A 22,891-nucleotide genomic window follows, 5' to 3' on the forward strand; every position below is an offset into this window, starting at 1 on the left:
CTCCCCTCTTACCATACTGTATTTTAATGCAGCAACTTGTTTTATTCTGATTTAATGAAACAAGCTGCTGCTGAAAATCAGCATACAAATGTTTCACTCCTGGCAAGAGCTGATCCAGTCAGGGACCAGTCCTTCATTGTTTTAGAATTCTTACCTTGCTTGAAAGACAATGGCTCGATTTATAAATCAAGTCCTGCCCTGTGCAGTAACCCAGCTAGGACCTCTGCACTCTGTAATATACTGCACATTATACACCTGATTGATTCATTACGTCTCTCATTAAGCTTAGATAAAGTCAAAGTCGACGTCTACTGAAGATAAAGCACTCCCTGTCGCTCAAAAACAAGCAGGAGAAATAGACAGGCCTCCCAGCTGAGCTCACACTGTATCACAGCAACACAGTGCTTGGGCTTTGACCCTTGTTGTGGACTTTTGTTGCACATTGTCCCCCTCTGTTGTCCCCCTGGTCTCCTGTCTGTATTTTTCATCTGTTACTGGGAGGCGTTTACACTGATTCCAGTCCCATCTCTCTCTCTCTCTAGTGGTGGACCAGCCACTGTAAAGGTGTAAAAGCCTCAGTCACACTTGACCCTCAAACCTCAGCTCTTCACCTGTAGACGTCAAGTGTCCACAAACCATTTTAGTTGGAAGTGCTTGTGTTGAAGCCCAGAATGAGAACCTACAGTATGTGAACATATGAAAATATCAATTGAAGGATGTACATCAGATCTACATCTATGGAAGACAATGACAGAATCTCAAACATTGCTTCTGTCATGGTGGGAACACTGCCCCCTATTGCACTCAGGGTGTGAAGGTGAACGTGAATGAGCATGCCCTCCTTCTGTCTTTTCACAGCATCCTGTTGGACATGGACCTGTTCCTACAGCTGGACTGGGACATCGTCTCTGGCTTCAACGATTTTGACTTTGAGGCGTGACACTGAAGGTATTGAGATTAACAGTGTCAGCCATCTGCCATCAGGTGGACTTTGGGTAGTTAAAAATAGTGAATGGTACAGTGAAGATGTACCATTGGTCGTGACTGAGTGATATTTCTGCTTGACTGATGTTTTCTATTCAGTAATCTGCCCTAAACCACAAATGTAGGCTTAAGTCAAGCAGAGAGGCCGTTTTATAGGCTGTCAGAGTAAAGGCTGATCAGACTGATGGATAATGACAGTCTACTTCAAGTGCATGAGTCTGATCAGTACTTATGGCCTTTTGTTAAAATGTCTGTCTCTCCACTCCATCTAATCTCTACAGAAGATCATTTCACTTGCCCTCAGTGTGATGTTCTGCATTTCAAAGTCACTGGGTTAAACAGTGTTCTTGGTGCTCCACCAGGTGAGTGAGAGTCTGCTGAGTCTGTACCTGGATGAGTATGAGGAGATTCCCTGGGACGCTCTCAAGTACCTGATCGCTGGGGTCAACTATGGAGGTCATGTCACAGACGACTGGGACAGACGACTTCTAACCACATACATCAATGACTACTTCTGTGATGCTGCTGTCAGCCAGACCTTCTTCAAGTGAGACGCTGGAACACACAAAAACACACATTATTCTGGCACATCTTATAGCACATGTATGTGAGCATAATGACATTTGTAGATTCATGTGATGCTACAGTCAGTCCCTCTTCAGGATGACTTAAAACTATCATACAACACAAATAATCTCTATACATGTACCATATATAAAATGAACACAGCTTTACTTTAAATTAATGAACCTGTGTATGTATGTCCCAATGCATTCAGTCCAATGACATGAAAATGCAGTTTTCTTGTGAGAAAGCGCACTGCGGCTGCACTCAGCTGACAGAGGCCACTTCACCTCCCCACTGAAGCTCGTCATGGTTGCGGAGTCCTAGCACCACCACATGGACGATCCCATTATTTCAGCCTGGGAAATACAGACACAGTGGCAACCTGATGAACACTGACAGGAACACTTAGTCCTTGCTTTTTTTTTTTTTTTTGCATCTAATCACTTACAGGAATCCACACACGCACTCATGTCCATTCACTTTGCTTCTAACCAGCCACTCTGAACAGATTAAAGGCCAGGCCCCGCCGGTGTCAGAGCAGATACAACACACGTTCTTATTTAGAAAAGCAAGATGACTTGAGATCCTCTGGAGTTTTTGTTGTCACTTGATCCAGCTATAATAACATGCTTCGATTGTGAAGCCATATGAATAATTGAGCTCTAAAACACTAGTCGTCTAAGTGAAATGAAATTTCAGTACATTCATGTCATCCACTAACTCTTCGTATGTGACAGCCAGGTTATTTCTTCAGCTAAATTGCCCTATTTGCTCAGGAGGAGCTAGACAACTGGATGCACCCTCTTGCACACCAATGTTATTTAGTCATTTTCACCTGCAGGGGATATTTACCAGCAGACCCTTACACATGCACAGGTTCATAGTATTCAGTTTGACTTTCAGCAAATGGCTGAATTTGCCAGCATATGGACAACATATGTGTTTACAGTCTGTCACTGCAGTGTGGTAAAGCCTGGGGTTTTTTGTTTGTGTGAGGTCAGTATCAAATTAGAACTTACAAAAATACTATTTGTATAATTAGGTGATGATGGTGTGTGTGTGCTACACATAAATGAAAGTTAAAAAAAAAAAATCATAATTCAGGAAATATAAGATGATATTGAATATGTGAATGAGAGCTGCCAACAGTTACCAGAGTGGCAGGTTCCATTTCTGCTTTAACTCACTCAAGAAACATAAATGAAACATTTCACAATTCCAGCAAAATTTCAAGGCTTCTACTACTTTTTTGTCTCAATTCACTCTTTTCCATATCGTGGCATGCAGTTCTACCCTGCTCTTCTTCTCATGCTCTTTATATGGTTAAATGCTCAACTTTCATTCATCTCACTTCATAAAACGGGTATACAGACCAAAATAAAGCAGAGCTGTGTGGGTCAATAACATTGAGACAGGTGCTGATAAGCAAATGAGAAGTCTTGAATAAAATGAAACAGGAGGCTCATACTAAATGGAGGAATGACAGTATTAAACACACAGCGGTTTTAAAGAGATAGCAAAACAAACACACTACCTGATAGAGCGCCAATCTGTTCTGCTCTCCTCAGCCACTCAGCAGCTGCAGGCCTGTCTCTGTGCTGACCCACTGGTCTGTTATTAAAGGTGTATTTAAACATCACTCTGCCTGGCTGCACAGGCACACACTTATTGTTCTCCTCTATCTAATCACGGAGACACGCACGGCACGCACACACGCACACCCCCACACATACACAGTGATGTGGCTCTGGCAGCGTTCCAGCTGTAATTCTGTCTGAACTCTCCATTCTGGCTTCATTATCACTGGACCTCTCTTTGCAGTGGGTAGAGAACACAGGGCGCTGTCAGCCTGGGTCAAGGGGCTAGAAAAGATTCTGGCTACAAGTGTGTGTGTCTCTGTGTGAGTGTGGTCTGTATGTGTGCGTTTGTATCACATTGTGAGTCTGTGTCCACCGAGCAGGGGTCGTCAAGTTCATTTCATGTGTTAATCCCCGAGGGTCAGATTCAAGTGTGCTCGTTAGGGGCTGTGCATGAACGCATGTATGCATATGCATTCTTGTGTAAGCCTATGTGTGTTTGAATTTGTGAGTGTGTTTTTGTGCGCATGCATGTGTTTGTGTGTAGCTGTTGATCAGGTGGAGCATGCCTTGGCCCCCAGTGTCTGAACAAAGCCTACCTACGTCTGTGGACTAATCATAGTGTAATAAGCAAAGTAAACCTTCCAAGGCCTGCTCCACTTTCCTAAAAAGACCCTGAGCTCATTGTGCTGCAGCCAGAGGCTTATTCCTGCTGGGTGTACTGTATGTGTGTGTCTGCGTGCTGCATCCATGTGTCTACTGTATATGTGCATGTGTAAACTTTCTTTCTCTTATATTTGTAGCTCTCATCCATCTCTCTGTGTTTTCTCATTTTACTAAGTGATGCTGTATATCTTTGGCCTCATCTGGTCCAAGCAGCAACAACAGCCCCTCATAGACTCTCTGTCCTCCTTATTTATCTCTCCATCCTTTCATCCCTCTCTCCCCTCCGCCCCTCCTTGGCATGGCAGCCTGTCATTAGTTCTGAGCTCACAGACTCATGGCTTTAATTTTGGCCTGCCTGCCTCTCTGTCTCCGTCCATTTTGTATCTTCACAAGACTCTCTGCTGTTTTTATTTGTACTTCGTGACTAAATTGCACAACCACTGAAGGATAAGACTGTGTTGTATACACAGGTGCTTTCATCCCTCTCATTCAGACATGTATATGCGTGCATATGCATATCATATATTGATGGATCCTCAGAACCACTGTCCAGGCTGTGTACTTCTATTCCCCTCTCAAACAGTCATTTTTCACTGTGTGGCAGACTTCACTGACCAGAGGAGCAGTTTGCTCGCTGAACCGGCAATTCACTGCCATCATTTGATGTCAACAGGAGCAATTCTGTTTCTAGTAATTTCATCTGAGCCACTGAGGAATATTTTCATCTGCTGAAAATTATTTGGAACCTTGGTACAACAACATTTCACACAGTAAGAACACTTACAATGCAGCTAATCAAGGTGAGGTAAAGGATATTTTTATGCTAATACACATTTCCCCGAGCTGAAAAAGAGGAATGAGGGAGGGAGCGACTGAAGGAGAAATGAACCTATTCAAACAAATGAATTCTAATGAAGCTTCACAGACAAGACGTTTGGAGTCGGTCAGCGTTGTGAGGGAGAAGGCCCGGACTTCCCCACTGGAAAAGGACTCAGCCCAAACTCCTGAAAGGGAGGGAGAGAAAAACAAGAGAACGACCCTGGAGAAAGTGAGCCGGGGGGAAGAATGGTCCAGTAATGAGAGAGAGGATGGTACACTGGTGGTCTGTAGTCGAGTGTGAAATAGAGTGGGTGCTCACTGCAAAATGCTGAATTCATATTCATAATATTGTTATTATTAAATTCAAATAGCTAGGCCTTTCCTTTTCTGGTTGCAACAACCATATTAGACTTGGTGATTTTTGTATAAAATGAAGTTGAATATAAATGCACTATGGAAACATTTAAAATGTGTTATAATGGGGTCGTAATTAACCTCCATTTCTAACAAGCGGTAAAAAATGGCGTATATTAGTCCAAGAATACTGTATGTTTTCTTGTAGCTAATATTTTATAAAAGTGCCAGTATGATAGTGTGCAAATTGGCTTTTTATCATTTAGTCGAAGGTGGTGTTCAGCTCATGGAAGTGTCATTTTGTTCCTCACTTTCCCAGTGCAAGGAAATATTCATTCATTCCTGAGGTCTATGGAAGCCAACGCCCTCCATCTGCTTACTTACTCAGGAACTGCAAAACTGTTTGATCTTAAAATTCCGTATTTTTAAAAGAATGTGTGAGCATTTGTAAATGTCAGATTCTGGGAGCTACAAACTTTTTTTATGTAACAGACCTCTGAAAACTTTTTCTGCAGACCTGTTGACACAGTCACTGCAGACTCAGACACCCCTGGGCTCCAAATGAATCTGTTTCTGAGCTACTTGATGGGTTTGCCTTGTGCTTTGATTTTTGCTCCAACCCAATTTAACCAGCATGCCCCTGCTCCCGTTTTCAGTTTCTGTGGAAATGACGGTGACCTGACAAGACTAACAGACAGCTGTAGAGAACTATTTCTTTTAATTCTTTAAGTGACTCATGGCTCTTGGTTAGCACCTTTTAAAATGGAAAACATGTGGTCCAGTTGTTCTCCATTGAATAGTAGTTTTATGGAATTCCAGATGCCATTATAAACTTGTCAGTGACAATGGAGGTAGAGGAACCCTTCATGAGCAGAGCTCAGGCCAGAAGAAAGGGAAACAGATCAGGACTGTGGGCTGTGATCTGTGGACTGTGGACTTCATCAATGTGTCAGCCTATGACTACTAATATTTCAGATCCAGTGGATCAGTTTTATTATGGACAACTGTATGTTACTTTTTTTGGTTTTATTAGATGCCTACTGCAAGAGAGGGACAAGAGCTGTACAGTCGTCATCCAGAAAGGCGAAATGACTGTGCAGAGACGCAGGACCAGGGATGAGTCTATCCATCATGTCTTTGCCTATGGGCGAACACATCCACACTTTGTCAGCCTGGGCTGTGATCTCAGCTCTCCCCGTGTTCCCCAATTGCCCCTAAACGCGTTATGGATATTGAATGGGGGTTTCATGTTTTTTGGGAGGAGGATTTTAGGGGGCTGCCTCATCCGTGCCTGGAAAAGAAGATGGACTGCTTTGCAGATTTTAACAGCCAGAGTCAGCACTCAACAACGATTTTGAATTGCACATTAAAGGTAAGAAGGAAGATAGATAGATAGATAGATAGATAGATAGATAGATAGATAGATAGATAGATAGATAGATAGATAGATAGATAGATAGATTGATTGATTTTTCACTCACAACACTCAAGTCTAGAGTTTGTGTTGTTATATTTAGTACATAAAACATGCTGTTAGCCTTTGTTTGGTTTGGCAAAAAAAGAACATATTAAACTTTAGCCTAAGTATTTAATATTAACAGAGTGAATGAAGTCACTGATTGGCAGTAGAGGGTTTTCTGAAATACACAAAATCGGCACATGGACGCTCAGGGACCAGTTCACTTCAATTTTCTCCCACTTGTGTTTCTCTGGTATTTCAGTCATTGAGCCACTGGGTGGCGCCTCAGGACAGCTGCTGTTTACAGGACAAAAGCTGGACAAGAGCTGTCCTCTTGTCCTGCAAGGTGGAAGTAACCTCCATCTATCAACACATTTTTAATACGCCTACCTAAGTTACCAGTTTAAACGCATCCGTTGATCAGCTCTGACATGTAGCCTAATCACATGGTTGAATCAGCACACGTTTCACCAAACAGAGTTATTTAAAGATAGTTTGAAAAGCACCACGAACCATCGGACTCCTGGATCTGAGATACACGATACGCCAGAACAAGAGCACGTCGATATGAACTGTCTGTAGACCTGTTGAGGATGGACACAAACCTCTCGTCTGTCGCTCTCTTTCTCTCTCCATCTGCCATTCCGATAACAGCTCACGCCTCTTACGTTGCCGTAGCGTACGTAGGCTCCGGGGTTACCACGGGCAACCAAACGTTTCCATGGAGACAGTGCACAAGTAACAAACGTTTGACTACTACACTAGGAGGATGGCTGCGCTCGTTGCCTGAGAGGTAAAGTTAAACGTTAGCTCCGAAAACTTTGTTAGTTCTCCAACTTTACGTGTTTGAAACTAGTCTCTAACACTCAGCACATGACACTATAATGTTAACAATGTTATAACTGTTACTCAGTGCAGAGCTGAGGTCCAATACGATTCATTTACTAACTCAGAGTTTCGAGAGAGAGAGAGAGAGAGAGAGAGAGAGAGAGAGAGAGAGAGAGAGTGAGTGAGCTCCGACTTGAGTATAATTTCTTGGTCTCTAATTCAGCTTTAGTGAGTCTGAACAGAATGAACACGTTTCATGTCGCTCCTTCAGCTACGAAGCTTTGGTGTTTTACAGCGCTGAAGTTGAGGGAAACTTACTCCGTTTATTGTGCCTCTTAGTTATGCACGTGTGTTAAACAGTAACGTTAAGTTAAGGTAAAAGTTTAGCGCGTTCCCAGAGAGGATAAAGACTTAAAACCACACATTCCCTGATTTGTGAAACCTCTATAACACAAATAAGGGACTTGTCACTGCATCTTTAGGTACAGAGACTAACGTTACATTGGACCAAGGTCCTGATCCAAAACCACTAATTTACACAGACTTATTATGAGATTATCCCACAGAGTCTGAAGACACCTAAGATACAGTCTCTTATTTCTGAAACCTCTGTCCTGTTTGTGAAAATGCAAAAAGCGACAGTGTATGGTCAGGTGTTGTCCTAAAAAAAAAAAACTTGTTAAATTGTTTATGGAACCAGTTTAGCAGTCTGTATAGTAGCTTCAACTAAACCAAAGTAATGTGACTTACAGTAAGTTACCAAAATACACAAGACTGTGATTGCTATATTGAATTGAATTCTAGTTATTATTATTGTAAAACAGAAGGAGTGTGTGTGTGTGTGTGTTTTCACAGAGAAAGAATGAATCCTTGAGAAGACGTTTTGAGAAAAATGGAAGAGGAATATTTGAAATCCATTCGCCTGGTAAACCCAGTTCATCAGTTAAAAATTGCACACATTTTTACTTACTTACTTTACTTTTACTCAGCATGTTGTAAACACAGACATTATTTCACTAAATAACCACCTCCCACTCTTTCTCCTTTTCCATCTCTCCATCCCCTGGAAGATTTTTATTCGCTGTGTGGCTATTTCTGCTGTAACAGAGGAGTCATGGACAGAGGAGAATCAGACGACTTTGGATCAGTTTATTGTGGACACCAATGTCACAAGTGTGGTGGTCTACAAGGATACCAGTGGGAGTCTCCAGGTGGACTTCTCCATGCCCTTACCGGTACATCACGCCTACCTCTCCACATTCAATTCTTTATCAATTTTAATTGTACTTTTGATAATTGGTTTATTATTCAGGTACTTAAGTTGCATGTGTCACTTATTACTGTAGATAAAGTTCACAGAATATAGAAAAATGTGTTGTTGTGTTGTTTTCAATGTTTGTTGCCCATAGGAAATTTAGTCCACCTTGTCTGTGAATCCTTGTGTTTCTGTTGTTTTTTGTTGTTGTTGTTGTTGGTTTGTTTAACTCCCTTTTGTATTCTTCCTTTGTTTTTCTCCACCACCACAACAAAAATTCGAATGCAGGGACAGATGGTTGAGCAGCTGTGCTATTTTAGCCGTTTGCCAGGATCCATAATCACACCAGAGACATTTGATTCGGTCATACAGTATGGCACTATGCGGGGTGACCCCACCCTGACACTGCTTCATGAAATTACCTGCTTGCATGCCCCAGCAGTTGCCCTCAGCACTTCCAAAGAGAGGAGAATCAAGGACAACTATACCAACAGTATGCACTGCTACCTCCTCGACCTCACAGGTAAAGTACCTAAGAGGAAAACGGAGAGACAGTTGACTGTCACTAGCACTCAAAAAACTGAAATGAACAAATTAATAAATAAAGACAGCAAGTCCCCAATGACAGATACCTCTTCTTCATGTATCACTCACAGCTGATACTATGTACCTTGAATAGACCAGTAGAATTATTATATTCTGTTTGTTTTACTGAAGTGACAGCTGCTACTGACAACATTAAAAATGCAGCACATTCAGCTTTTCTTGGGGAATGAATGGGTAACTGGTTACCTGGTTTCTGTTCACAGGTCATCAAAAAACTGAGGGAAAACCTCATGTTTTCCTAGGTCAATAAGACTCAAACTAAGATAATCTTGACAGATATCCTATTTTTTGCTAATTTTATGACACAGTTATTAACCAGGCTCAGAACATAAGATGGAAGTTAAGGTTATTGATTACCGTAGATATTTAAGTTTTATAAGATAATTAAAGTTGTGTTAAAGCTACTTGTAGGTTCCTGTAGTTATACCGTTTGCCAAGATGACTGGGATTAAGTCATGCAAAAGCACAAGAGATGCTTTATATTTGGCTTCAGTTGGTGCAATGTGCCCAGGACTTGCCATTAGAAATTCACAGAGCCACATGCAGATATGCTAACCCCTAACCCCAGTGTAATGTTTATATGATTTTTTATTTTTGAACAGATGATGTGTTTAAGAAGTTGGGCAAAACAGTCCTCTACATCCCAATGGAAGCCCTGCAGTGCAGCCCTGAACAGGTCATCAAGGACAGGAAGCTGATACAGAGAATGGAGAGTAAGCCTGAGAAGCTCTGATTGTGTTTGTGTGTCTCGGTGTGTGTAGGTGTTTTGTTTTTTTGGCATCTGTCTCTGTGAGATCTGTGCCTTAAAGACCTTTGTGGCCTGTGTCAGTTAAAAACTGAACACACTGAAACTGCAATATCAGCCTTTTGTCTTGGACAAGAGAGCTTTTATTGAATGAGGCAGTAGTCTTGTAACCCCTCATCTGTTTTGATGTGACTAGTTTGATTGAACTGTTCAGTGAGTGCTTTATGCAGACCACAGGGAAGACATAGTCAGATGCACAGCCTAATGGACTACATAAGATTCTGTTTGGAAACTGCCATACCCACCAGGATTGTACTGTAAAAATAATCCTAGATTACTCTGAATATCAAAGCCCCTCCTCAAGCAGGAAATGACAGACTTGAGATCAGCAAACAAGGCTGAAGGTATTGCAAAGGGAGCTGAGGAGAAAGATCAAGTAAGAGAAGATCCAGCTACAGTTGAACAATGTACACAGAAGGAAAGACATCAGAAAAACCATCAGGCTACAAGGAACTCAGGTGCCAGTCTTGGGACAGGAAGTGAGCAAATGACTTCGATCACTTCTGCTTAGATTTGATTAGTCATCTGGTCATCCTTCTGCACTGTCCTCTTTGCTGCAGCACCATATCTACTACCTGCCCCGTCTACTGCCCTTTACCTCATCCACAACCCTTAGCACACAGTCACTCTGCTCCAACCTGAGGCAGGGCAGAGCGCCGCAGCTGTGGAAAATGTCCTGTGTACCAAGGATCCCAACATGGCACTGACATCCCTCTGAAAGAAGACCCTGGTGCTTGTCTGTTTTCGGGTCCTGGTGAGTTCACCAATCAGCGAGGATCTGGGGTAGGTGACACGGCCATCTGTCTCCTACATCCATTCCTCCCTCACACAGAAAGGTTATGAAAACTTTGAGAGTTTCAGCCCCATCAAACCCATCCTTCTGTGGGACAATTTGAAGTGCACTGGAGTGGACCACCACCTCACCACATGGATTGTGGACCATCACACCATCCTGGCTCTGTTTGTATTCATAGCAGACTTCTCCACCAGCTGCCACCTGCAAAAGTTCAGAGAGTACAGAGAAATGACCCGGGGCCAGTGAATATCCCAGGAACAGACATTGAGATCATGGACTTACAAGCACTGGGGTGTTCACCTGATGGTGGCTACACTGGCTACGCTATAATCCCTGTTGGAAATCGTCTCCCACCCAAACACAGGCCTCTCTCAGAACACAGCATATTGTAGGTCTTTCCTTCCTGCTGCTGTCAGACAGTACAACAAACACTGCACACAGATCACACCCCACTCACCGTGTGTAATGATGTGCAGTAAGCATAAACATACTCCATCAGCACATTATATCTCCTGTACAGCCCTTTTTCATAAATATAGACTTGTACGTATTATGTTATTGATTATTTACCTTTCTAAGTATTTGTTTACTGACATTTTGCAGTTTTTCTCTTTTGTACTGTCCGCTGCTCTTTGTTCCCACATTCCCTCTGTGTTTATCTCGTTCTGACCCTTAGTCATTCTTTATACTGCAACCTTCTGAAACTTCCCTTTTGGACTAGTGCTGTACAGTATTCATCAAAAACACAAAAAATCTCCCCCTATATCCATGTGTCCACTCACTTTTTTCTTACTCTTGTAGCGGTCCTCATCCACTGGACAGAACAAATCAAGGAGCTACTGAATGCCCAAGACGTGACGAAGGCCGGGGACAACTGTGGTCCGCTGCAGGAGATAGCCTTCTGGAAGAGTCGCTCTCAAAAGCTGTTGGACGTCAGCCAGCAGCTGCAAAAGCCAGCAGTCAGGCACATCTACAGCATCCTGGAGTTCTGCAAGTCACTGTATGTGCCACGCTTCTGCAAACTGTCTGAGCAAATCCAGGTACAGGAAGTCTGCAAATCTCAATTCTAAAATACCGGTAATCTCTTAACGAAAGTGTCGTTGCACAGATATTGTACTTTCAGGCAACAACTGAACTGTTTTAACACAGTCAAAGCTTATTTCTTCTCCTCCTCCTCCTACTACTACTACTACTAATAAATACTTATATTTCATTTGTATGTATTCCACAGGAATGCTCTCTGCAGGCTCAGTCAAACCTCTCCTTCCTGTCTTTACTGAGGGAGCCATGTGAAGAGTTTTCTAAGCTCAAACCAAGCCAAGCTGCTCCTAAATTGCGTCACATCATCAGGCTCATACGCTTCATCTGGGTCAACTCCAAATTCTACAACTCAAGTGAGAGGATTAGTGGCCTCTTCCGCAAGGTACCTGCACTCACACCAGCTCTCTTTTATTGACCTACTGTACTATGCTCTCTCTCTTCCTTCTACAGTCATAACATGCACTATTTGAATTTACTGGACATAAGTACATACAATATTCCTAATACATATTTGAAGAAAATCAATAGATAATATGCTGCTTCAAGGTCTTTTCACAGAGAAGTCTATGGACCAACATTAACAGATAATCTTTCACTCTGAGAACAACCCTTGAATTGTAGCTCAACTCTTCATCTGGGTTCGGTTTTTGTATTGTTCTGATAAGGTATCATCACCATTGAAACCTATCCCCACTTATCTTTTTGATCACAAGCTGTTTGAATCAGCTTCACTGTTCCACAGGACCAGAGAAAAGTATTTAAGCTTTAATCTCCCAGCCTACCATTTTCTAAAGCAATGAAGTATTACTTTTGGTTTTCTTACTCTCTGCCTACATTCTGATAATTTCCTCTTCCCTCTCTCATACGCACTTGCATGCCATCTAATGCCTTTTGATATTAACACTTCAGTCTAGCTTAGTGGGTGATAACTGTTAGTTAGTCTAGTCTAGTCTTGGCCTCGTTCACTTAAACCCTGTCTACCGTAATTGTTTTACCAAGACCATGGGACATCATAACGTTAGATGTTTCACTCTGGGGTTTTAAGGTCATGGATGTTATCAGTTGGCCTGGTGAAAACATATTTTCTGACTGTGAAAAGAATTGCCCTCATTCACAAACCATTCTTTTTTTTCCTTTAGTACATTATATGTACTGTAACATGTGCACCCATTTCAATTATTAGTCATAGAGTATCAGTATGAATGTCCTTTTTCTAGGTCTAAAAGTAAATAATTCAGTGTAATACTACAATTTATGCATTGTAATGGCCCTTTACTTATTTTTCAAGTGGTAAAAAGCACTGGTTAAGGTCAAATCTTGTTAATATAACTCTGCTGAGTGATGTAAATTCATTTGGGGCAGAAAATCCCTCTCTGTGCAATACCAGGAGATGAAATACATTTTTGGCAAGGAAAAAAAATAGTTATTATGGATTGTAATAGCCCTTAATAAATTTTTCAAGTGGTAAAAAGCACTGGTTGAGGTCAAATCTTGTAAATATAACTCTGTTGAGTGATATAAAGTCATCTTGATTGAAATGTCCCCATATACACAAACCCACGTTTCTGCCAGGTTAGTTTTAATATTTCTTCCTATGTTCTGTAAATGGCCATTTTGGCAACGATGGATCGTAGTGCCACGTTTGGTGGTGACTTTGGCACCAGAGTACGATGCGCTCTCTTGACTTGTAGTTCAGCTTAACTTCAGTTGCCTGATGAAGCTGAACAATGGTTCCACAAAAGCAACCATTGATTGTGCGTCATCTCCCGATTCCTCTTTGACACAGTGTATTCTAATATTCTCTCTTCTGGGCCGTCCCTCCAGGTCCTTCAGCTTGGAATCCATCCAATCCGTTACTGCTTTCTCATTAGCTTGTATTCCAGTTTGAGCGCCCATGATCCTTTCCTCAGCCTCTTCTACTCTCTTATATCCTCTTGGATTCCCTTAAGCTGCTAAATTCCCTCAGTTCTCCGGCTCGTATTGCTAGCTTGTTCCCCTTCGTCTGTTAGCATGTCGTTGTCCTCCAAGAGACACACACACACACAAAGAGTACAAACACGAATAGAACATAAAGCCAAAAAAGCATTAAATAAATATTACTGTTGTTTACTAATTGTGTGAAGTTTCAGTATACATGTACATGTATGCTGTTACTTTAAATCCCCTTGTCCTCCAAATCTACGCACACTCATGAGCATACTTACGCACATTTAAGAGCTGACACAAAGGAATTGACGATGACACACCTGAGTGCAGTCTCTCTGATAATGACCCAGATCAGTCTGGACCAGCCTGTCCCCTCCAGTGCATCTCTCGTCTTTGTGCGGCAATACTTTTTATACCTCAAACTGAGATCAAACCATTTCTTCTTTCCTTCGTCAGTAGAGCGCTCTTCTCCAGATTCAGCATTCAGTGAACGACTGAAAGCATAATTTTTTTCTGTTACTTTGCATCCACTGCTGATGCTACTAAATATAACAGCTGGTGTTTTGTTTCACTTCCTGCACCAGTACCTCCATTTCAGCATTACTAAAGTTCTTTTTAGGTTGCAGATTTTCATTTAGGCATTTTACCTTTTTTTTCCCAGCACACCTTCTCTGCTCAGTGTCTGTGGTTTCTGTGTGCACACGTACCTGCAGTCTCATGCCCTTTTAGGGGCTTTGATGGAACGTTTACCTATGCTAATCCTATGTTAATTAGGATCACCTTGCACCTACTCTCAATTTACGAGGTGATGGGATTCATCAATTTAAGAACACAGCTGCAGACATTTCTGTGGTCTAAGAGCACCTTCATGAATCTCACATAGAGTTTTCTTAACAAATGTATTTATTGTTCTTAAGAAAGAATTTAAGAAAATAAGATATTGGCGAATGAGGCCCAATATGAGGAAGCAAATCAACCCAGCAGGCTCAACGTCAGAATTTAGAATGTTATTATGTGGGTTTTGTGTTGATGAAGTGACTTTTTGTCACAGAAATATAGAGTAGATGTGAATTTTCTTCCTGTCATTTGGTCTTTCAATCCTTATTTTGTTTCCTTGTTTCCTGTTGTTGCAGATGAGTAATGAGATTGTCCGTCTGTGCTGCCAAAGCATCTCTCAAGACATGATCTTCGAGGGCTATGTGTCATCTAGCAAACAGACCCTCAGTGATTGTATCCAGTGCTGCCTGAACTGGAAGGAAATATACCTGAAAGAATCAAGGACTCACCGCAAGTAAGGGAATTCCCACTTATTTACAGACCCAATGCACTGTGTCGTCAGGGGAGTTTAAAGTGATTGAATTGAGTTAAGTTATTAAAAGCAAATATATTTGATTTAAATTATTGTAATTCACTGCTTTGTGTGAATTTATATTTAGTCGAGGCACAATTATAAAGTTTGGAAAAAAATGAATTATGATAATCAGTCGAGCAGGGATAAACAATAGCTTTGGTTAATAAGGTTGGGAAATTGTATATAACTAATTAGTGTTTCACAGAGGCAGATCGGAGATGCCTTGTCTAAGTACTTCACTGTCAGTGTAATCCTCTCATTTGTGTTTCTGACTCTGTCCTCCTATTTTCAGGATTTCCAAAACAAACTGGATCCTGGACCACAGCACATTTTTTGTGGTGGTCGATGCTTACATTCAGAGGTTCAGAGACTTGCTAGAGGTGAATTTTCCCACATTGTTTTCTGTATGTATTGATACAGTATGTATCGTTTTCTATCAGAGATTTTTTTTTTCCCTTGTCTTCTCTCAGATATGTGACTGCCAGCAACAGTTTGCCCGTTGGGAGGATGGTCAGCAGAGGGCCCTGCCAATCATCAGAGGTTGTCAGGAACCAGAACTGACCCGGTCCCTCCTAGAGATAGAGGGCAACCTCCACCGTGGACTGCAGAACCTGCGCACTGTTTCCGACGGCATGCTTGATGTTGAGGATGCTGCGTGGTGCAATGAATACAACAAGTAGGCTATTGCTCGAGATGATTTTGACGTATTGGGCATAGTTTAAAGGTTTTGTGGTGTGCAGCTGCATTTGCTATCCTGTTTTAATGTGCTTTTGGTGTATCAGATCATGATCATGTGTGTTAATGTTTGGATACTTTCTTGTGTTTGTGCACAGGTTTCATGCATTGATAAAGGATCTGGAAATGATGATGCAGAACCAGATCAATTCAGTGTTTAGGACGGCGAAGAGGGTGAAGGAAGGAGCACGGCTTCTGTGCATCCTTAGGCCAATATCTTCACGAGAGGTGTCTATCATAAATACACACACACACAAACACAAACAAGCTCTCCTCTTTCTTCTCCCTTCTTTCCCTTAATACAAATTATCTTTTTATTTACTTCCATCCAATCCTCTCAATCCCAGGGCATCAAGGCCACGATAGAAGAGATGGCAGACAAAGTGTGCCTCATCTTGGACAGGGAGCTCAAAATGGTAAACAAGGAACTGAACAAGGTGGCAAGTTCAGTTCCTGACCTTATGCCCAAGATGGCTGGCCAGACTCACTGCATCATGATCCTCAAACAGCGTTTAGACAGATCCATGGAGGTAAATCCATTCAATATCACAGTAATTATTTCAACAACACAGCAACACTATTTACGGTACCTGTTTCACGACAATAAAAATTAACTTCCTTTGTTCTCTTTTGTTTCCCTCCAGGTGCTTGAGAAAGTCCATTTCATGCCCAAGTCAGACACCCGCAAGCATGTGTTTACAAACTACACCCAGATGGTCCAGATCATGGATGAGTTTGTGAGGAAGAACTTCAGCGAGTGGAACCAGAGCCTGGATGGACAGAACATCAAGAGACTGGAGCAGCCACTCATGGTGCGCTGCAAGGACAGTTCTGGCATTCTGGACATTAACTTTGACAAGTGGGTTACACTTTCACCATCAGCTGGATACATACAGTAGATATACTCCTACACAATATATTCAAGCAGAAACTAAGCAGCCTGTGTTTTTTCCTGCAGGAACTTGTTCAGCCTGTTTTCTGAGATCTACTACTGGGATCGAATGAAGTTTGAGATCCCCCAGAGTGTGACCGATGTTTACCAGAGCAAGGAGGACTTCAGGGTCTTGCGTGAGAGAGTACTGCTGCTGGTCAGGAACTATAACAGGTTTGATATCCCTCTGTTTTAGTGATCATGGTTACACTCATTTAGAACAATGTACTGTACAGACTTGCCTACAAAGCCCTTTGTAGCCTGTTACAAACATTAATGTGTGTTTTGTACGTGTACACTGAAAGTTCACGTAATTAGTAAACAAATCACAGTAATATTTATTTAATGCTTTTCTGGCTTTATGTTCTTTTCATGTTTGTACTCTTGGTGTGTGTGTCTGTTTTAGGATCATTGGAATGCTGTCTCCGGATGAGTTGGGTCTGTTTCGGGAGCAAATTCTTTCAATGGACAGGAAGATTCAGCCGGGGCTGAGCAAGCTCCTGTGGTCATCTAAGGGAATCTGTAACATGTTTGTCCGTGACAGTCTCCAGCATGTTGACAAGGTTGTAACAAGTTTTATGTTATTGTAACAGTATAGGATAGAAAAGTGGGTGCATATGTTACAGGAGCACAAGTTTGACAGATTTTGTTCAGGCAGTATATTCCAGAGAACAGGACCATTATGCAGCCTTACATGATCTAGAAGCAGTAAGAAAACAAATTGGGTTACAATCCCTAAGCAGCTCAGCTCAGCTCATCTCCTCTCCTCTCCTCTCCTCTCCTCTCCTCTCCTCTCCTCTCCTCTCCTCTCCTCTCCTCTCCTCTCCTCTCCTCTCTCTCATCCAGGTCCAGCTGATAGTTGATGATTACAAAGCATCTAATCTCTCCATCTCCAACCTTTGTCACGAAATCAGTGACACATTGCTGGTTAGACTTGATGGAAAGACTGTGTACAGGTAAAAACTGTTGTAATTTCTTGTGTTTTTTTTGTGTAAATACAAAAATTTGTATGTAAGTCTGCAGATCAAACAACAGTAAAGTGATTTTTCATTTGATTTCTAAGAGAACATAACTTCTCTGTACTCTTCCTATTAATGTGCTCATTCGTTATTATCCCTGTTGTTATTCTTAGAAATCTGGAGTTTGCGAATGACCAGACAGCTCACCAGCAGAGCCATCTCCAAATACTACAAGCAGCACATTGTAAAATTGTCGATATAATGATGAGCATCCATGACATCTTCTGTAACGACGGACCTGAGGTTTGTGTTTTTCTGTCTTCATTCAATATTAGTTGCATTTTTGCAGATATTTCCTGAAGATTATCATTTTAGATATTAAGAAATTTGGAGAATTTAACACTTTATTTATAATTTTCCAATTAACATATAAAACAGGAAATTTGGAGAATTTAATGTTAATCTGGGACATTAAAGAAGGTAGCAGTAAAAAAAACAAACATGTATGTAGAAAAAAAGAATAAACTGAATCAAGGACCATCAGCTTTCAAAAACTTTGAAATCTGCATCTTTGGTAGCATCTCTTTGGTCTTATTAAGAACCAGATTTACTGAGCCTTTTGCATCTTTCATCTCATGACAGATACAACCCAATTTTCCACATTAATGTGATGTTTGTACATTTTTACCATGGTTTTTAAGGTCCAGGAGCACTGGGTGACCTACACAGAGAAAGTGGACCACATGGTGGAGGTAGCACTTCGAAGAAACATCAAAGACTCCATGAAGAAACTATCCAGGGCCATCAATGGAGACAGCAAGACGTCACCCAATCCCTTGTTCAAAATCCTGGTAGCACTACGCCAAACAAACTCCCAAACTACACCAAAGGTAGTGGCAGTCCATCAATATCTAATGAAGTGTGTCTCGATAAGTCACACCCTGAATTTCAAAGCACCATCATATCACATGAACTAGTTGATGTAGGAAAGATAAAGCTAGTCTTGTTTTTACTCATGGTATGACTCATGGTCCATCCATCCTTGCATTGTACTGCTAGTTTATGCAGGGTTCTGCTGAAGATGTGAAGTAGATTGCAGTCAACAAAAAGGTTTCATCTCCTCTCTCATGCCCTGTTTCTCTATCAAATGCATATTATAGTGGTATTGGTGTATCTAGAGAAATGGTATATTATTAGCCTGGCTCCACCCACCTACGCACTTCTGTTTAATTTTTTATTTACCCTCAGTACTCTGCCTGGGATTGAAATGCTTTCAGGGCTTTTCTCCTGTAGAGAATCTACAGGCCAATCAGCCAACAGAGCCAGTATTAATGGTGGTGGAGATGAATGTTTGCGAAGCCATTCATTCTGTTGTGGTAACTTAACTTTGTTGACCAAAACCTGCAGCTGTCATTGATGGACATCTTGCACACACTCACTTTGCTTTTCTCATTGCGATGGGGGATGGTCATAGTTCACAGCGTGCAGCAGCTTTATTACGTCATGACCAAACGTTAGCTATTTTAGTAAAGGCCGATCCATTAGTTTTAAACTTCAACAGAGTATCCACCTACCAGGAAGTAAATGTTTCTCATTTGAAAGTGGACAGTTTCTCTGCACAAATGAAATTAAGTACAAGAGACTGGTTAGAACCACCAGGCTATATTATAATGGATAGGACAAGTAATTATCTTACTGCTCTACAAATTGCTAACAGGGCACAAGATGTAAAGGAAAGGCTTTAGTTGCTGACACCAGAGAAAGGATGGATGAGGGTCAGCATCCATCAGTCATTCTTTTCATGTGTGTTCTTCCTCCTCCCACTTTCAGCAGCCTATGAATAGTACAAATTACAACCTGTGACCAAGACAGCCCACTTACAAACACACATGCACGCCATGAAATATTCTCAACCATAGTTCTTTTTAACAGCTCTAGTGAAATTATTTTAGTTTCAGGGGCATGGTTTATGTGTTTATAACAGTAGAGAAGCTGTGTGGTTATGGCATGACTATGTTACTGTATGTAAATTGTCTTGTGACAGTCTCTGTGTCTGTGTTCACAGGTTGAGTTCTCCCCATCTCCTGGACAGCTTGCTCAGATAGTGAACATCATGCCTCAGCTCATCAACACCATCTCAGAATTCAAACGACTGCCGGAACTTCTCTCCTGCAAGCAGTCAGAGGGGAATCCCCTACACATCACCATAGGTTACAACTATTTAAAGAAATATGTTCATTAATTGTAGTTTTACTTCATTTTCCAAAAATGGATACCAGTTTGTACACCTACTGTAACCTGTTTTTACCTTGGGCTGGTCTAAATCCACACATGCAAATAGAGACTGTGATAACTAAGCCTTTGTATATTAATGTATATTTGACCATGTTTATCTGTCTGTGCTTGTACACCACTGACACCCTGGTCCTTGTTGATCACCCAGAGCAAGATGAGAAGATAAGGAAGATTCAGGCTGCAGTTGCCATGGGGATGACAGCCAATGCCAGCCACCTGCAGGCCTATCTGAAGACTTGGGACAAATACAGAGACATCTGGGAGATTAACAAGGACTCCTTTATACAACGCTATCAGAGGCTAAACCCACCAGTCACGTCTTTTGATGCAGATATACACAGGTAATGTGCAATACAAAATGTGCAAAAATCCTTATTCACTTGACCTGTTTAGGGAATTTCTTCTGGTTCTGTTAAAAATACATATTCACATAGATCTATATTCTAACTGGGGTTTTCTATTCATTTATATTTCCCAAGTTAATTTCTTTTGTCATAAGACATACATGACCATTTACCGTAGTGAAGCATGCAGTCTCTGTACTGTGTCATGTACATTCTTTCCTTCACCCTCAGATATACAGAAAAGGCCAACAGCGTTCAGCAGGAGGAGACGGTTTTGAGCATTGGGTTTATCACGCTGGACTGTTCGCCACTGAAGTCCTCCTTGGTGCAGCACTGCAGTGAGTGGCAAACAAAGTTAACTCAGCTGCTCAGCCGCATCGCCAGCACCCGCCTCAAAGAACTTCATGCTTTTCTGCATAACAGTGCCGACAGGTGGGGAGTCAAGTCCAAGGATTCTATTTTATTTGTTAAGGACAGTAGAGGTGACAGAAAATGAGAAATCATAAAACACAGCCCTGGTTGGCCCTGGGCCTAGTACTGTATGTTCTATTTCAGGGCCTTTACTTATTGATATATATATTTAGATTTTCTTCTTGAATATGCTAAAGTGGTAGGTTGTATGTGTTCAGAGAATGGAGACAAGGAAACCTACTTGATTCTATACAGATAAAGTGTATTCAGATGAAAAACATAAATGATTGATGTTACCTATCCTGAATCTACTCAGTCAGAGAGAAATATGAAGGTGGAGGCAAATGTGTTGGGAAAGGAAAGATAGTAAAACATGGTGTTTTTCCTGTAAATATTTGAGATGTATTGTTCTAAAGGTACAGTAGTGTAACTGGTTGTGTGTGTTTAGGCTGAAACAACCCCCCCTAACACTGGTCGAGCTTGGTGAGAGCCTTAAGGTCTTGGAGACTCTCCAAGGAGATCTGGCCAAAACAGAAGCCCAGATTCCTCTCATCAATGACCAGTTTGCAATCCTGGACAAATATGAGGTTTCGGTAGAACAGAATGTAAGTACCTCGCTCATTAATGTATATATACTAGGGGTGTGCATCTCTCCAATACAAGACGATCCAATACGTATCTCATTACATGGGGTAAGATACGATTCAGGAAAGATACATTTTAAAATGGAACGATTTGATTCGGTAGGATTTCGATACGATTCAATTCAGTATGGCACAGCTCAATTTGAGGGGGTATAATGCAATGGTAGTTCCTTGTTGAAAGTAGACAATCGTTTTACAATATGAATTGACATGTCAGTACTGTAAATGTGGCATTTCCTTCAAAAAGATTTATCAAAGACTAGAGAAGTGTATTTGTAACTTTTGTCATGTTTATTAGTGTAACATGTAACAACATGTAAGAGCCCTCCATCCGAAGCCCTTCTGGCTGAAAAAATTCAAGTTTTGTTGGCACAATTTAAAGTCAAAGAAACAACAAAGAGCAAACAAACAGCTGCTCCATTGCTGCACTCTTTTTCTTTTTGCGCAGATGTTCATCATCTTCTGTTTTTTTTTTTTGTTGTTGTTTGTTTTTTGGCCTTTATAAAACACACACACAGTGCTACAGCTGAGCAGCGTTAGCAGCTAGATCTTCAAATATTGAACTGTTTTTATACAAAGTGCAGCCAAACACCAGACTGAGGAGAGAGGAACAGGAACAGCAGAGCTCCTCTGACAGCTCCTCTGTGGAGCTGCAGGTGAACCGGCTTGAGACCGCAGTGTTTTTTTTTCTTCTTAGCAGGGCCGTTGATTCAGGTGATGCACATCTATGTCCGTGTACTGGCACATACTGTAAGCTACATTGAGACCAATTCATTAGTCCGTGTACCGATGCACTCGCATCTTTTAAATCAAAACCGATTTTCCGATTCAAATCAGTTATTTGTTGCACACCTAATGTATACACAAATGCTGCACATGATAGGAAGGAAAATACCATGGCAGTGTGCCTGTGTTTGTGAATTTGTCCAAATCTGATTCATCTCAAGTTTTCTCTCCCAGACATTCATTTAAAAAATGTGCTCACTATTGCTCTCAATATTTATGTGTTATTAAAGTACATCCACATATTTTTGTGTTTCTGGATACAATAATACAATACAATGTAGGTATGTAAAGAGAGATATTTTACGCTTGCCCGCTCAAAATAGACAGAGCATTGTTGCAAGTGTTTATAAGTATTGGTGAATCTCATCTATCCATTTAAACAATCCACAGGTGCAAGAAATGCGTGAGGTGCTTCATGAGGAGTGGGTGTGGTTCCAGCAAGTGCTGATTGACAGTAACATCATGCTACAGAAGCACAAGGAGAAATTTAAGAACAGCCTCCTGCTGTCCTCTGAAGAATTCAAGAAGAAGATCCAGACAGCTGAGCAGGAATTCAACAACACAGGTCACACACTGTCTCTCCTACTCTCTGTCACTCACTCATACATTATCATTATCTGTTGCTCCGTCTCTGTCTGTCCCAAAGCAGCCATTACCAATCTATACAAACCCTCTGTAGAACCTGCAGCCTGTATGTAATCCTTTCTTACCCAACCATATTCTGACTGTGTGGCTGCTCATTTCAATATCAA

The 22,891-nt window shown here is 41.4% G+C and overlaps 1 protein-coding gene across 1 annotated transcript in view; it reads left to right on the plus strand.

Annotated features, from left to right (window-relative positions):
• Positions 1 to 8,890: 8,890 nt before the first annotated feature.
• dnah2 (dynein, axonemal, heavy chain 2) overlaps positions 8,891 to 22,891 on the plus strand; it is a gene marked incomplete at its 5' end in the record, with an annotated part of 60,443 nt that continues 46,442 nt past the window's right edge. Inside the window, 20 exons of the mRNA XM_083993138.1 lie at positions 8,891 to 9,032; positions 9,718 to 9,828; positions 11,518 to 11,756; positions 11,948 to 12,139; positions 14,817 to 14,974; positions 15,327 to 15,414; positions 15,505 to 15,710; positions 15,868 to 15,943; positions 16,117 to 16,299; positions 16,414 to 16,628; positions 16,728 to 16,874; positions 17,107 to 17,263; positions 17,547 to 17,656; positions 17,833 to 17,962; positions 18,361 to 18,549; positions 19,725 to 19,869; positions 20,103 to 20,295; positions 20,530 to 20,730; positions 21,158 to 21,314; positions 22,530 to 22,704. Of these exons, the coding sequence (XP_083849264.1) occupies positions 8,891 to 9,032; positions 9,718 to 9,828; positions 11,518 to 11,756; positions 11,948 to 12,139; positions 14,817 to 14,974; positions 15,327 to 15,414; positions 15,505 to 15,710; positions 15,868 to 15,943; positions 16,117 to 16,299; positions 16,414 to 16,628; positions 16,728 to 16,874; positions 17,107 to 17,263; positions 17,547 to 17,656; positions 17,833 to 17,962; positions 18,361 to 18,549; positions 19,725 to 19,869; positions 20,103 to 20,295; positions 20,530 to 20,730; positions 21,158 to 21,314; positions 22,530 to 22,704 (3,214 nt within the window). The remainder of the gene's footprint in view (positions 9,033 to 9,717; positions 9,829 to 11,517; positions 11,757 to 11,947; positions 12,140 to 14,816; positions 14,975 to 15,326; positions 15,415 to 15,504; positions 15,711 to 15,867; positions 15,944 to 16,116; positions 16,300 to 16,413; positions 16,629 to 16,727; positions 16,875 to 17,106; positions 17,264 to 17,546; positions 17,657 to 17,832; positions 17,963 to 18,360; positions 18,550 to 19,724; positions 19,870 to 20,102; positions 20,296 to 20,529; positions 20,731 to 21,157; positions 21,315 to 22,529; positions 22,705 to 22,891) is intronic.

This window comes from Trachurus trachurus (assembly GCF_905171665.1).
Source record: "Trachurus trachurus genome assembly, chromosome: 18".
Taxonomy (NCBI): Eukaryota; Metazoa; Chordata; class Actinopteri; order Carangiformes; family Carangidae; genus Trachurus; species Trachurus trachurus.